General features: G+C 44.0%; 1 protein-coding gene across 1 annotated transcript in view; it reads right to left on the bottom strand.

Annotated features, from left to right (window-relative positions):
• The window catches only part of CEP104 (centrosomal protein 104), a 581,941-nt gene that overhangs the window by 243,238 nt on the left and 324,446 nt on the right, over positions 1-14,257 (bottom strand). Inside the window, 2 exon segments of the mRNA XM_053690408.1 lie at positions 1,746-1,779; positions 2,495-2,611. Of these exon segments, the coding sequence (XP_053546383.1) occupies positions 1,746-1,779; positions 2,495-2,611 (151 nt within the window).

Genomic DNA, 14,257 nt, shown 5'->3' with positions numbered 1-14,257 from the left:
AGTCAGCAGAGCATTGCATCCGCTTGCAAATGGATGATTAACCCCTTAATAACAAAAACAGAATAATAAATGACAAAAACGTTTTTTAAACACAGTCACAACAACTGCCACAGTCTACTGTGATTGTTACCCTCCTCAAACACGACTTTGAAGCCTTTTGAGCCCTTCAGAGATGTCCTGTATCATGCAGAGGGAAGCTGAATGTCTCTGTCGGTATTTTTAGCTGCACAGAAAAGCACTAAAATAGGCCCTTCCCACTCATATTGCAACAGTGGAAAGCCTGTTTCTAGGCAAAAATCAAACCAGCCATGTGGAAAAAAACTAGGCCCCAATAAGTTTTGTCACCAAACATATATAAAAACGATTAACATGCCAGCAAACGTTTTATATTACACTTTTATAAGAGTATGTATCTCTGTTAATAAGCCTGATACCAGTCGCTATCACTGCATTTAAGGCTAAACTTACATTAATCCGGTATCAGCAGCATTTTTCTAGCAAATTCCATCCCTAGAAATATATTAACTGCACATACTTTATTGCAGGAAAACCTGCACGCCATTCCCTCTCTGAAGTTACCTCACTCCTCAGAATATGTGAGAACAGCCATGGATCTTAGTTACTTCTGCTAAGATCATAGAAAATGCAGGCAGATTCTTCTTCTAAATACTGCCTGAGATAAACAGTACACTCCGGTACCATTTAAAAATAACAAACTTTTGATTGAAGTTAAAAAACTAACTATAATACACCACTCTCCTCTTACTACGTCCATCTTTGTTGAGAGTTGCAAGAGAATGACTGGATATGGCAGTGAGGGGAGGAGCTATATAGCAGCTCTGCTGTGGGTGATCCTCTTGCAACTTCCTGTTGGGAAGGAGAATATCCCACAAGTAATGGATGATCCGTGGACTGGATACACTTAACAAGAGAAATATAAATTTATTAAAGGCTAATTTGAGCAATACACATTGAGGCCCATTTATCAAGCTCCGAATGGAGCTTGATGGGCAGTGTTTCTGGCGAGTTTTCAGACTCGCCAGAAACAGCAGTCTAAAGACCGCTGCTCCATAACCCTGTCCGCCTGCTCTGATAAGGCGGACAGAAATCGCCAGAATTCAACCCGATCGTATTGACACCCCCTGCTGGCGGCCGCGAGTCTGCAGGGGGCGGCAATGCACCAGCAGCTCTTTTGAGCTGCTGGTGCAATGCTGAATACCTAGACCGTATTGCTCTCCGCATTCAGCGATGTCTGTCGGACCTGATCCACACTGTCGGATCAAGTCCGACAGACATTTGATAAATAGGCCTCATTGAATATATTAATAGTAGATTATTTTAGCGTATTTTTTCCTACAATTTTACCCGGATGGTTAGTAAAATCAGCTAGGGGAGAACACTGTATTACAGTATTTTCTGGTTTGCCACTTAAAAAATTAATTAAAAAAAACAAAACAAATTGCTGTATGATACATATACTTAAAATTACTTGTCAACTGCTGCAATCTAATTATAGTTACATTTAAAACAAAAACATAAGCTGCTATTTTCAGGTCTGGATCTATGCAAGTGGTCTAGATAAAAAGAGAGTGAAAAGACATAGTAAACTCTGAATAATAACCTTTCAGCTCATAATGTCTTACATGTAAAAGGTACAGGAGATAGGTACCGAAAAGTGCAAGAGAAAGTACATGGGTATTTTTTGTTATATTTTGAATTTTCATTTAGATATAGGTTCTACATACCTTGTTTTGCTTTATGCAGGTTTACGTCTCTGATCTAAAAGAATAAAAAAAATATATATGTTGTTCACTTAATCGAAATATAACAGTTGATAATAACAGACAATATAGAGTTAAAAATGTTACAAAATATAACACATTTTCATCTGTTTAAAAAAACTGTAAGTATAATTTGCAGCACTTATTACGTCATGAGAGAGCCTGCAGCCAATAGTTCAGAAGCAGTGGTCTTAAAGTGATGGTAAACTCTCCCCAATGTATAAACAGATCAAGAATGCTAGCAATATTTTAAATGGAGTTAATGTATCAGTTGTAATATAGATGCGCTTTAACTTATTTTTATTGCTGCACTGAAATTTTAATACTCCGTGCTCCGGACGCCCACTTCAAAAGTTTTTTTTATTTTTTATGAGCTAACGGTTTAAACTATTCTCCAATCAGCGCTCTAGCCACAAGTGCTGTGTGGCTAGAGTGAAGATTGGAGAACAGTTCAAAAGTGTATTTTCATTACAACTCATGAAATAAACTCCGTCTAAAATATTGCTAACATTCCGCATCTGTTTATACAAAGGGGAAATCACTTTAAGACTGCTGTTTTCTAACCTCTCCGCCACTTCTGAGATGGCAGTTTAAAATCACCTTGTATTGAAATCACCCTTGATTGACAGGCCACGACAATTGTTTGACAGGTACCGACAGGGAACCTCTCTCACCAGCACAATAATAAATGGAGCACATGCAGTCAAACGCACCTTTCCAGTTTGAACCTCTGCTTGAATCTCTTTAAGAGCTGTAAGCTGTTCCTGCAGAGCGCGGATCTCCTCTTTCTTCTGCTTTTCTGCCTCCTCTGCAGCTGCCTTTTTTTGCGCCTGTTGAAGATAAACAATTTCTTATTTTCCTAAAACAATATAAAGAAAACAAAATCTGATTGTTTTCTCATCCATAATAAAGTTCAGCATCTAAACACGTTTAAAAGGAATATAAAACAGTATGTTTCATTGCTGTAATAAAAGGATTTTATCTTTTTTTTTTAACTTCATGTGCAGTGTCCATTACTTCCTGTCACAGTCCCACAAGGGGGCTGAAGTCTCTACATGTAGGGATTTATTGCTTGATGTCATAAATCCAGCTAAAGCTCCTTTGTCTATATATGTATTTAAACATTGGTAGAAAAGTACCTATAAGCCTCTGCTCACTAGAAAGAAAACGAAGGAAAACTAAATTTATGCTTACCTGATAAATTAATTTCTTTCTTGACACGGTGAGTCCACGGATCAGCAATTACTGTTGGGAATATCACTCCTGGCCAGCAGGAGGAGGCAAAGAACACCACAGCAAAGCTGTTAAGTATCACTTCCCTTCCCACAACCCCCAGTCATTCGACCGAAGGAAAGGAGAGAAAGGAAGCAACACAAGGTGCAGAGGTGCCTGAGGTTTATATAAAAAAATGGTCTGAAAATAGGGAGGGCGGTGGACTCACCGTGTCAAGAAATAAATAAATTGATCAGGTAAGCATAACTTTTGTTTTCTTTCTTAATTCTCAGCAATTACTGTTGGGTATCAATACCCAAGCTAGAGGACACAGATGATAAGGGAGGGACAAGACAGGTAACCTAAACAGAAGGCACCACAGCTCACAGAACCTTTCTCCCAAAAGAAGCCTTAGCCGAGGCAAAAGTGTCAAATTTATGGAATTTAGAAAAAGTGTGTAAAGAAGACCAAGTCGCAGCCTAACAATTCTGTTCTACAGAGGCCTCATTCTTGAAGGCCCAAGAAGAAGACACCGCCCTGGTGGAATGAGCTGTAATTCTCTCAGAAGGCTGCTGTCCAGCAGTCTCATATGCCAAACAAATAATACTTCTCAACCAGAAAGAAGGAGAAGTGGAAGTTTACCAGAAAAACAAACAAACAATACAGAAGACTGACGAAAGTCCTTCGCAGCCTGCAGATAGAATTTAAGAGCCCACACGACATCTAAGTTGTGCAACAAACACTCTTTATGAGAAGAAGGATTAGGACAGAGAGAAGGAACAAAAATTTCCTGATTAATATTTCTGTCCGAAACAACATTTGGAAGAAAACCAAACTTGGTACGAATAACTGCCTTATCTGCATGAAAAATGAGATAAGGAGAATCACACTGCAAAGCGGAGAGTTCAGAAACTCTCCGAGCAGAGGGAATACCAACAAGAAACAAAACTTTCCAAGATAATAACTTAATATCTATGGAATGCATAGGCTCAAATGAAGCCTGTTGTAAAACTTTAAGAGCCAACTGATTTAAACTCAGGCCTGATTCTGACCAAAGCCTGACAAAAGGATTGGACATCCGGCATGTCCGCCAGACGCTTGTGTAACAGAATCGATAAAGCAGAATCTGATCTTTAAGGGTACTGACAGATAACCCCTTCTCAAGGCCTTCCTGGAGAAAAGACAAGATCCTTTGGATCCTAACCTTACTCCAAGAATATCCCTTAGACTCACACCAATAAAGATATTTATGCCATATCTTATGGTAAACCTTTCTAGTGACAGGCAATCATAATCTCAATAACCGACTCAGAAAAATCACGCTTAGCTAAAATCAAGGGTTCAATCTCTAAGCAGTCAGCTTCAGAGAAAACAGAATTTATGTTTACCTGATAAATTACTTTCTCCAACGGTGTGTCCGGTCCACGGCGTCATCCTTACTTGTGGGATATTCTCTTCCCCAACAGGAAATGGCAAAGAGCCCAGCAAAGCTGGTCACATGATCCCTCCTAGGCTCCGCCTACCCCAGTCATTCGACCGACGTTAAGGAGGAATATTTGCATAGGAGAAACCATATGGTACCGTGGTGACTGTAGTTAAAGAAAATAAAATATCAGACCTGATTAAAAAAACCAGGGCGGGCCGTGGACCGGACACACCGTTGGAGAAAGTAATTTATCAGGTAAACATAAATTCTGTTTTCTCCAACATAGGTGTGTCCGGTCCACGGCGTCATCCTTACTTGTGGGAACCAATACCAAAGCTTTAGGACACGGATGAAGGGAGGGAGCAAATCAGGTCACCTAACTGGAAGGCACCACGGCTTGCAAAACCTTTCTCCCAAAAATAGCCTCAGAAGAAGCAAAAGTATCAAACTTGTAAAATTTGGTAAAAGTGTGCAGTGAAGACCAAGTCGCTGCCCTACATATCTGATCAACAGAAGCCTCGTTCTTGAAGGCCCATGTGGAAGCCACAGCCCTAGTGGAATGAGCTGTGATTCTTTCGGGAGGCTGCCGTCCTGCAGTCTCGTAAGCCAATCTGATGATGCTTTTAATCCAAAAGGAGAGAGAGGTAGAAGTTGCTTTTTGACCTCTCCTTGGAAGATGTTTGTCTAAAATCCTTTGTAGCATCTAAATAGAATTTTAGAGCGCGAACAACATCCAAATTGTGCAACAAACGTTCCTTCTTTGAAACTGGTTTCGGACACAGAGAAGGTACGATAATCTCCTGGTTAATGTTTTTGTTAGAAACAACTTTTGGAAGAAAACCAGGTTTAGTACGTAAAACCACCTTATCTGCATGGAACACCAGATAAGGAGGAGAACACTGCAGAGCAGATAATTCTGAAACTCTTCTAGCAGAAGAAATTGCAACTAAAAACAAAACTTTCCAAGATAATAACTTAATATCAACGGAATGTAAGGGTTCAAACGGAACCCCCTGAAGAACTGAAAGAACTAAATTGAGACTCCAAGGAGGAGTCAAAGGTTTGTAAACAGGCTTAATTCTAACCAGAGCCTGAACAAAAGCTTGAACATCTGGCACAGCTGCCAGCTTTTTGTGAAGTAACACAGACAAGGCAGAAATCTGTCCCTTCAGGGAACTTGCAGATAATCCTTTTTCTAATCCGTCTTGAAGGAAGGATAAAATCTTAGGAATCTTAACCTTGTCCCAAGGGAATCCTTTAGATTCACACCAACAGATATATTTTTTCCAAATCTTGTGGTAAATCTTTCTAGTTACAGGCTTTCTGGCCTGAACAAGAGTATCAATAACAGAATCTGAGAATCCTCGCTTCGATAGAATCAAGCGTTCAATCTCCAAGCAGTCAGCTGGAGTGAAACCAGATTCGGATGTTCGAACGGACCCTGAACAAGAAGGTCTCGTCTCAAAGGTAGCTTCCAAGGTGGAGCCGATGACATATTCACCAGATCTGCATACCAAGTCCTGCGTGGCCACGCAGGAGCTATCAAGATCACCGACGCCCTCTCCTGATTGATCCTGGCTACCAGCCTGGGGATGAGAGGAAACGGCGGGAACACATAAGCTAGTTTGAAGGTCCAAGGTGCTACTAGTGCATCCACTAGAGCCGCCTTGGGATCCCTGGATCTGGACCCGTAGCAAGGAACTTTGAAGTTCTGACGAGAGGCCATTAGATCCATGTCTGGAATGCCCCACCGCTGGGTGACTTGGGCAAAGATTTCCGGATGGAGTTCCCACTCCCCCGGATGCAATGTCTGACGACTCAGAAAATCCGCTTCCCAATTTTCCACTCCTGGGATGTGGATAGCAGACAGGTGGCAGGAGTGAGACTCCGCCCATAGAATGATTTTGGTCACTTCTTCCATCGCTAGGGAACTCCTTGTTCCCCCCTGATGGTTGATGTACGCAACAGTCGTCATGTTGTCTGATTGAAACCGTATGAACTTGGTCCTCGCTAGCTGAGGCCAAGCCTTGAGAGCATTGAATATCGCTCTCAGCTCCAGAATATTTATCGGTAGAAGAGATTCTTCCCGAGACCAAAGACCCTGAGCTTTCAGGGATCCCCAGACCGCGCCCCAGCCCATCAGACTGGCGTCGGTCGTGACAATGACCCACTCTGGTCTGCGGAACGTCATCCCTTGTGACAGATTGTCCAGGGACAGCCACCAACGGAGTGAGTCTCTGGTCCTCTGATTTACTTGTATCTTCGGAGACAAGTCTGTATAGTCCCCATTCCACTGACTGAGCATGCACAGTTGTAATGGTCTTAGATGAATGCGCGCAAAAGGAACTATGTCCATTGCCGCTACCATCAACCCGATCACTTCCATGCACTGAGCTATGGAAGGAAGAGGAACGGAATGAAGTATCCGACAAGAGTCTAGAAGTTTTGTTTTTCTGGCCTCTGTTAGAAAGATCCTCATTTCTAAGGAGTCTATAATTGTTCCCAAGAAGGGAACCCTTGTTGACGGGGATAGAGAACTCTTTTCCACGTTCACTTTCCAGCCGTGAGATCTGAGAAAGGCCAGGACGATGTCCGTGTGAGCCTTTGCTTGAGGAAGGGACGACGCTTGAATCAGAATGTCGTCCAGGTAAGGTACTACTGCAATGCCCCTTGGTCTTAGCACTGCTAGAAGGGACCCTAGTACCTTTGTGAAAATCCTTGGAGCAGTGGCTAATCCGAAAGGAAGCGCCACGAACTGGTAATGTTTGTCCAGGAATGCGAACCTTAGGAACCGATGATGTTCCTTGTGGATAGGAATATGTAGATACGCATCCTTTAAATCCACCGTGGTCATGAATTGACCTTCCTGGATGGAAGGAAGAATAGTTCGAATGGTTTCCATCTTGAACGATGGAACCTTGAGAAACTTGTTTAAGATCTTGAGATCTAAGATTGGTCTGAACGTTCCCTCTTTTTTGGGAACTATGAACAGATTGGAGTAGAACCCTATCCCTTGTTCTCTTAGTGGAACAGGATGAATCACTCCCATTTTTAACAGGTCTTCTACACAATGTAAGAACGCCTGTCTTTTTATGTGGTCTGAAGACAACTGAGACCTGTGGAACCTCCCCCTTGGGGGAAGTCCCTTGAATTCCAGAAGATAACCCTGGGAGACTATTTCTAGCGCCCAAGGATCCAGAACATCTCTTGCCCAAGCCTGAGCGAAGAGAGAGAGTCTGCCCCCCACCAGATCCGGTCCCGGATCGGGGGCCAATATTTCATGCTGTCTTGGTAGCAGTGGCAGGTTTCTTGGCCTGCTTTCCCTTATTCCAGCCTTGCATTGGTCTCCAAGCTGGCTTGGCTTGAGAAGTATTACCCTCTTGCTTAGAGGACGTAGCACTTTGGGCTGGTCCGTTTTTACGAAAGGGACGAAAATTAGGTCTATTTTTCGCCTTGAAAGGCCGATCCTGAGGAAGGGCGTGGCCCTTACCCCCAGTGATATCAGAGATAATCTCTTTCAAGTCAGGGCCAAACAGCGTTTTCCCCTTGAAAGGAATGTTTAGTAGCTTGTTCTTGGAAGACGCATCAGCCGACCAAGATTTCAACCAAAGCGCTCTGCGCGCCACAATAGCAAACCCAGAATTCTTAGCCGCTAACCTAGCCAATTGCAAAGTGGCGTCTAGGGTGAAAGAATTAGCCAATTTGAGAGCATTGATTCTGTCCATAATCTCCTCATAAGGAGGAGAATCACTATCGAGCGCCTTTATCAGCTCATCAAACCAGAAACATGCGGCTGTAGTGACAGGGACAATGCATGAAATTGGTTGTAGAAGGTAACCCTGCTGAACAAACATCTTTTTAAGCAAACCTTCTAATTTTTTATCCATAGGATCTTTGAAAGCACAACTATCCTCTATGGGTATAGTGGTGCGTTTGTTTAAAGTAGAAACCGCTCCCTCGACCTTGGGGACTGTCTGCCATAAGTCCTTTCTGGGGTCGACCATAGGAAACAATTTTTTAAATATGGGGGGAGGGACGAAAGGAATACCGGGCCTTTCCCATTCTTTATTAACAATGTCCGCCACCCGCTTGGGTATAGGAAAAGCTTCTGGGAGCCCCGGCACCTCTAGGAACTTGTCCATTTTACATAGTTTCTCTGGGATGACCAACTTTTCACAATCATCCAGAGTGGATAATACCTCCTTAAGCAGAATGCGGAGATGTTCCAACTTAAATTTAAATGCAATTACATCAGGTTCAGCCTGTTGAGAAATGTTCCCTGAATCAGTAATTTCTCCCTCAGACAAAACCTCCCTGGCCCCCTCAGATTGGGTTAGGGGCCCTTCAGAGATATTAATATCAGCGTCGTCATGCTCTTCAGTAACTAAAACAGAGCAGCCACGCTTACGCTGACAAGGGTTCATTTTGGCTAAAATGTTTTTGACAGAATTATCCATTACAGCCGTTAATTGTTGCATAGTAAGGAGTATTGGCGCGCTAGATGTACTAGGGGCCTCCTGAGTGGGCAAGACTCGTGTAGACGAAGGAGGGAATGATGCAGTACCATGCTTACTCCCCTCACTTGAGGAATCATCTTGGGCATCATTGTCATTATCACATAAATCACATTTATTTAAATGAACAGGAATTCTGGCTTCCCCACATTCAGAACACAGTCTATCTGGTAGTTCAGACATGTTAAACAGGCATAAACTTGATAATAAAGTACAAAAAACGTTTTAAAATAAAACCGTTACTGTCACTTTAAATTTTAAACTGAACACACTTTATTACTGCAATTGCGAAAAAACATGAAGGAATTGTACAAAATTCACCAAATTTTCACCACAGTGTCTTAAAGCCTTAAAAGTATTGCACACCAAATTTGGAAGCTTTAACCCTTAAAATAACGGAACCGGAGCCGTTTTAACACTTTAACCCCTTTACAGTCCCTGGTATCTGCTTTGCTGAGACCCAACCAAACCCAAAGGGGAATACGATACCAAATGACGCCTTCAGAAAGTCTTTTCTAAGTATCAGAGCTCCTCTCACATGCGACTGCATGCCATGCTTCTCAAAAACAAGTGCGCCACACCGGCGCGAAAATGAGGCTCTGCTTATGCTTTGGGAAAGCCCCTAAGAAATAAGGTGTCTAATACAGTGCCTGCCGATATTATAATATCAATATACCCAGATAAAATGATTCCTCAAGGCTAAATATGTGTTAATAATGAATCGATTTAGCCCAGAAAAGTCTACAGTCTTAATAAGCCCTTGTGAAGCCCTTATTTACCATCGTAATAAACATGGCTTACCGGATCCCATAGGGAAAATGACAGCTTCCAGCATTACATCGTCTTGTTAGAATGTGTCATACCTCAAGCAGCAAGAGACTGCACACTGTTCCCCCAACTGAAGTTAATTGCTCTCAACAGTCCTGTGTGGAACAGCCATGGATTTTAGTTACGGTTGCTAAAATCATTTTCCTCATACAAACAGAAATCTTCATCTCTTTTCTGTTTCTGAGTAAATAGTACATACCAGCACTATTTCAAAATAACAAACTCTTGATTGAATAATAAAAACTAAAGTTAAACACTAAAAAACTCTAAGCCATCTCCGTGGAGATGTTGCCTGTACAACGGCAAAGAGAATGACTGGGGTAGGCGGAGCCTAGGAGGGATCATGTGACCAGCTTTGCTGGGCTCTTTGCCATTTCCTGTTGGGGAAGAGAATATCCCACAAGTAAGGATGACGCCGTGGACCGGACACACCTATGTTGGAGAAACTAGGTTTGGATGACGGAAGGGCCCCTGAAGAAGCCCCCTCAGCGGAAGCCTCCACGGAGGTAGAGATGACATTTCTACTAGATCCGCATACCATATCCTGAAAGGTCACGCAGGAGCTATAAGAATCTCCTGCTTAATCCGATCGATGACTCGCAGAAAGAGAGCAAATGGAGGAAATAGATATGCCAACCTGAAGTTCCAAGGAACTGCCAGAGCATCTATCAGAAAAGCTTGAGGGTCTCTCGACCTCGAGCCGTACTTTGGGAGCTTGGTGTTCTGACTAGACACCATCAGATCCAATTCTGGTAATCCCCATTTGGTTGTTAACCTGAAGAACACTTCCGGATGGAGTTACCACTCCCCGGGATGAAAAGTCTGTCTGCTCAGGAAGTCCGTTTCCCAATTGTCCACTCCTGGAATGTGGATTGCAGATAGACAACAATTTTGAGCTTCCGTCCACTGGATGATCCGTGCCACCTCCTTCATGGCTAAGGCCACTGAGGTTATGTTGTCCGTCTGGAACCTGATATACCCGGCTAGGGCCAACTGAGGCCAAGCCATCAAGGCATTGAAGATCGCTCTCAACTCCAGAATGTTTATGGGGAGAGCAGATTCCTACTGAGGCCAAAGTCCCTGCGCCTTCAATGAGTCCCAGACTACTCCCCAACCTAGCAGGCTGGAATCCGTAGTCACAACTACCCAAGAGGGTCTCTGGAAACACGTCCCCTGGGACAGATGTTCTTGGGACAGCCACCACAGCAGGGAGTCCCTTGCAGATTGATCCAGAACTATTGTCTGAGATAGATCTGAATAATCCCCATTCCACAGAGCGAGCATGCATAGCTGCAGAGGTCTCAAATGGAACTGAGCAAACGGATCTATGTCCATGGAAGCCACCATCAACCCGATTACCACCATGCATAGGGCCACTGATGGTCGTGCTGCCGACTGTAGAGACCAGCAAGCGGACAGAATCTTGGCTCTTCTGGCCTCTGTTGGAAATTGTTTTATTGTTAGAGAATGTATAATGGTTCCTAAGAAGGTCACTCTTGTAGCTGGAACAAGAGAACTTTTCTCCAAATTGACTTTCCAACCATGGGAACGAAGAAAAGCCAACAACATCTTTGTATGAGATTCTGCAAGTTGCAAGGATGGCGCCTGAACCAGAATGTTGTACAGATAAGGTGCTACTGCAATTCCTCGGGCTCGAAATACCATCAACAGAGCTCCCAGAACCTTCGAGAATACTCTGGGAGCTGTGGCGAGGTCGAATGCAAGCGCTACAAATTGAAAATGTTTGTTTAGATAGGCAAACCTCAGATATTTGTGATGTTCCCTGTGAATGGGCACATGCAGGTACGCATCCTTCAGGTCTATGGTTGACATGTATTGACCCTCTTGAATCAGAGGCAGGATGGAGCGGATAGTCTACATTTTGAAGGATGGAACTCTGAGGAACTTGTTTAGAAGCTTTAGATCTAGAATGGTCCTGAAAGTCCCCTCTTTTTTGGGCACCACAAACAGATTTGAGTAAAACCCGAGACCCTGTTCCTGATTTGGAACAGGCACTATCACTCTCAAGAGGGAAAGGACCTGAACACAATTCAAGAACGCCTCTCTTTTTATCTGGTCTACAGATAATCTTGAGAGGTGGAACCTGCCCCTGGGAGTAAAGGTTTTGAACTCTAACTTGTACCCCTAGGAAAACATAAATTATGCTTACCTGATAATTTTCTTTTCTTCTGATGGAAAGAGTCCACAGCTGCATTCATTACTTTTGGGAAATAAAAACCTGGCCACCAGGAGGAGGCAGACACCCCAGCCAAAGACTTAAATACTTCTCCCACTCCCCTCATCCCCTAGTCATTCTGCTGAGGAACAGTAGAAGAAATACCAGGGTGAAAGGTGCCAGAAGAATAAAATAAGGATGCCCCACATAAAAAATACAGGTGGGGAGCTGTGGACTCTTTCCATCAGAAGAAAAAAAATTTATCAGGTAAGAATAATTTATGTTTTTCTTCTTAAATGAAAAGAGTCCACAGCTGCATTCATTACTTTTGGGAAAACAATACCCAAGCTATACAGGACACTGAATGCAAAGACGGGAGGGTACAATAGGTGGCCCATTCTGAGAGCACCAAGCTTTTAACCACTGCCCACAAAGAACCCAGCTTCGTCCGAAGCTGAGAAAACTGTAAAAGGAAAAAGCCCCAAGGACACTGACCCGCAGGTAGTCCAGAGCCTAGCTAGAGGCCGCAAAATTGGACTCAACTGAGCCAACAGGCCTCCAGGAGACACCGTCGCCCAACAGTCGGTCCCTCACCACTCACCCTTCACTTAAGAAGGAAACACCAGCCTAAACTCCCAAAGGGATAGGGCAAGGAGAACCCGAAGGAAAAAAAAAACAAAGGTCACAAATCCATAAAGGAAACCCCCCCAGAGCGAGCCCATCTCACAAGGGCCCAAATGGGTCCCGACAGACCAGGGGAGACTACACCTAGACAAGGATAAACCGGAGGTATAGGACCGGGAATAGGAACAGGGAAACCTCTCTCTCAAACGTTGTGCAAAAGCACCAAAAGACAACAGAAGACGGAGTCCTCACATCGTCTGAACTTGGAACACTGAAGTATTCTGCTACAAAAAAAGTGTAACAGACCCAGACGAAAACCCCAGAGTCAAAAACATGCCGCCATCCTCAGGATGACGCAGAGAATACATGCTGAGAGCAAAAGCGGCCAGCAAAAGAACAGATTGCAAAAGACAACTCCAAGACAGAGGGCACACTCTAGGCAATCCAAGCCGCCAGACCGACCCTCCACGAGGTCCCCCAAGAAAAAGAAGTGACACCCAGAACCTGAGGTACAGCAATCCCAGATCTATTTGTAAGCTTAGGGATCTATGTACAGCTAAGCCCCAGCAATGGCAGGTCTGAAACAGGGGAACAGAAGAACCCCAAAATCAGCTCAAAGACGAGCGGAAGAATGGCCACAGCCAATTCAACAGAGCAAGGGTGCAACCCTACTCCTTAAAACAGACAACAGGACCATAGACCCAAAGGATCTAGCAAAATGGTTCAAGTTAGTCTTGACACAGAGCCAGCCAGACTCCAAATGGAACATAACAACAAAGAGAGAATATCCCTCTCAGCTAGGGAAACTCACAGGCCCTAAGAAAAGGACCACATCTCCATAAAAAGGAGACTAAGCTCTCACCCAAGAAGGGGAAAGGGCTAAAGGGCAGCACCTACCACAAGCCACAGGCTAAAGGAGAGATCAATCCCTAACTCAGAAGCCCTGTTGAAGCGATTCCCCCAAAAACTAGCCTGCTAACACGCAACCAATGTGCAATAGGAGCAGCAGTGAGACTGCAAGTCCATTCACCTGCAGAGCAGTGAATTCAATGGATACTACAGCAAGCTGACCAAGGGAAACCGCCTAAGGTGCAAAACAAGCCCAATGAGCAACGGCACTCAGAAAATCTGGCCAACCAAGACCAGGTCCAGTAATCTGAGACAAAGGACATAGCCCAAGTTTCCAGGAACTGGGCAGCCCCGAGCCAGTCCTGGAGCCTAAGGTCCGGTAACAACCCACAACGGGATCCACAAGGGAAAATGCTGAGTGTAACTCAGCAACCGGAAGCCCCAGGGAGAACAGGTCCAAACCCCCAATTGTTTAAACAAACAATACTCGCAAACACCCCGTCTGAAACAACAACCCAGACCACGGGGGATACTAATGCAATATCCAGATTAACCCGGATAACGAGAAAAACTCACAAGTCTCGACCTAAGGAAGAGACCACCACTTGCCGAAGTCCCACTCTCCAAAGGAGCTAAGGCGGTAAATGTCGTACAACGACACTAGAGCTTCTAGACTCACCAACAGCCTCAGGACAATAAGGCAAGGGAATACCTCTAGGTCAAAACCACTCGAGCAAAGACTGGTCTCCACATCACCTCTGTACAAGCGGATGATCACAGGGAGAAAGGGGCGCGAACCAACACTAGTTCCGGGAGGAACTCCAAGAAAGTCCAAGGAGACCCCGCC

The sequence above is a fragment of the Bombina bombina genome, chromosome 8, assembly GCF_027579735.1.
Source record: "Bombina bombina isolate aBomBom1 chromosome 8, aBomBom1.pri, whole genome shotgun sequence".
Taxonomy (NCBI): Eukaryota; Metazoa; Chordata; class Amphibia; order Anura; family Bombinatoridae; genus Bombina; species Bombina bombina.
Note: the sequence above shows the minus strand (reverse complement) of the source record. Positions and strands in the feature narration are given on the sequence as shown.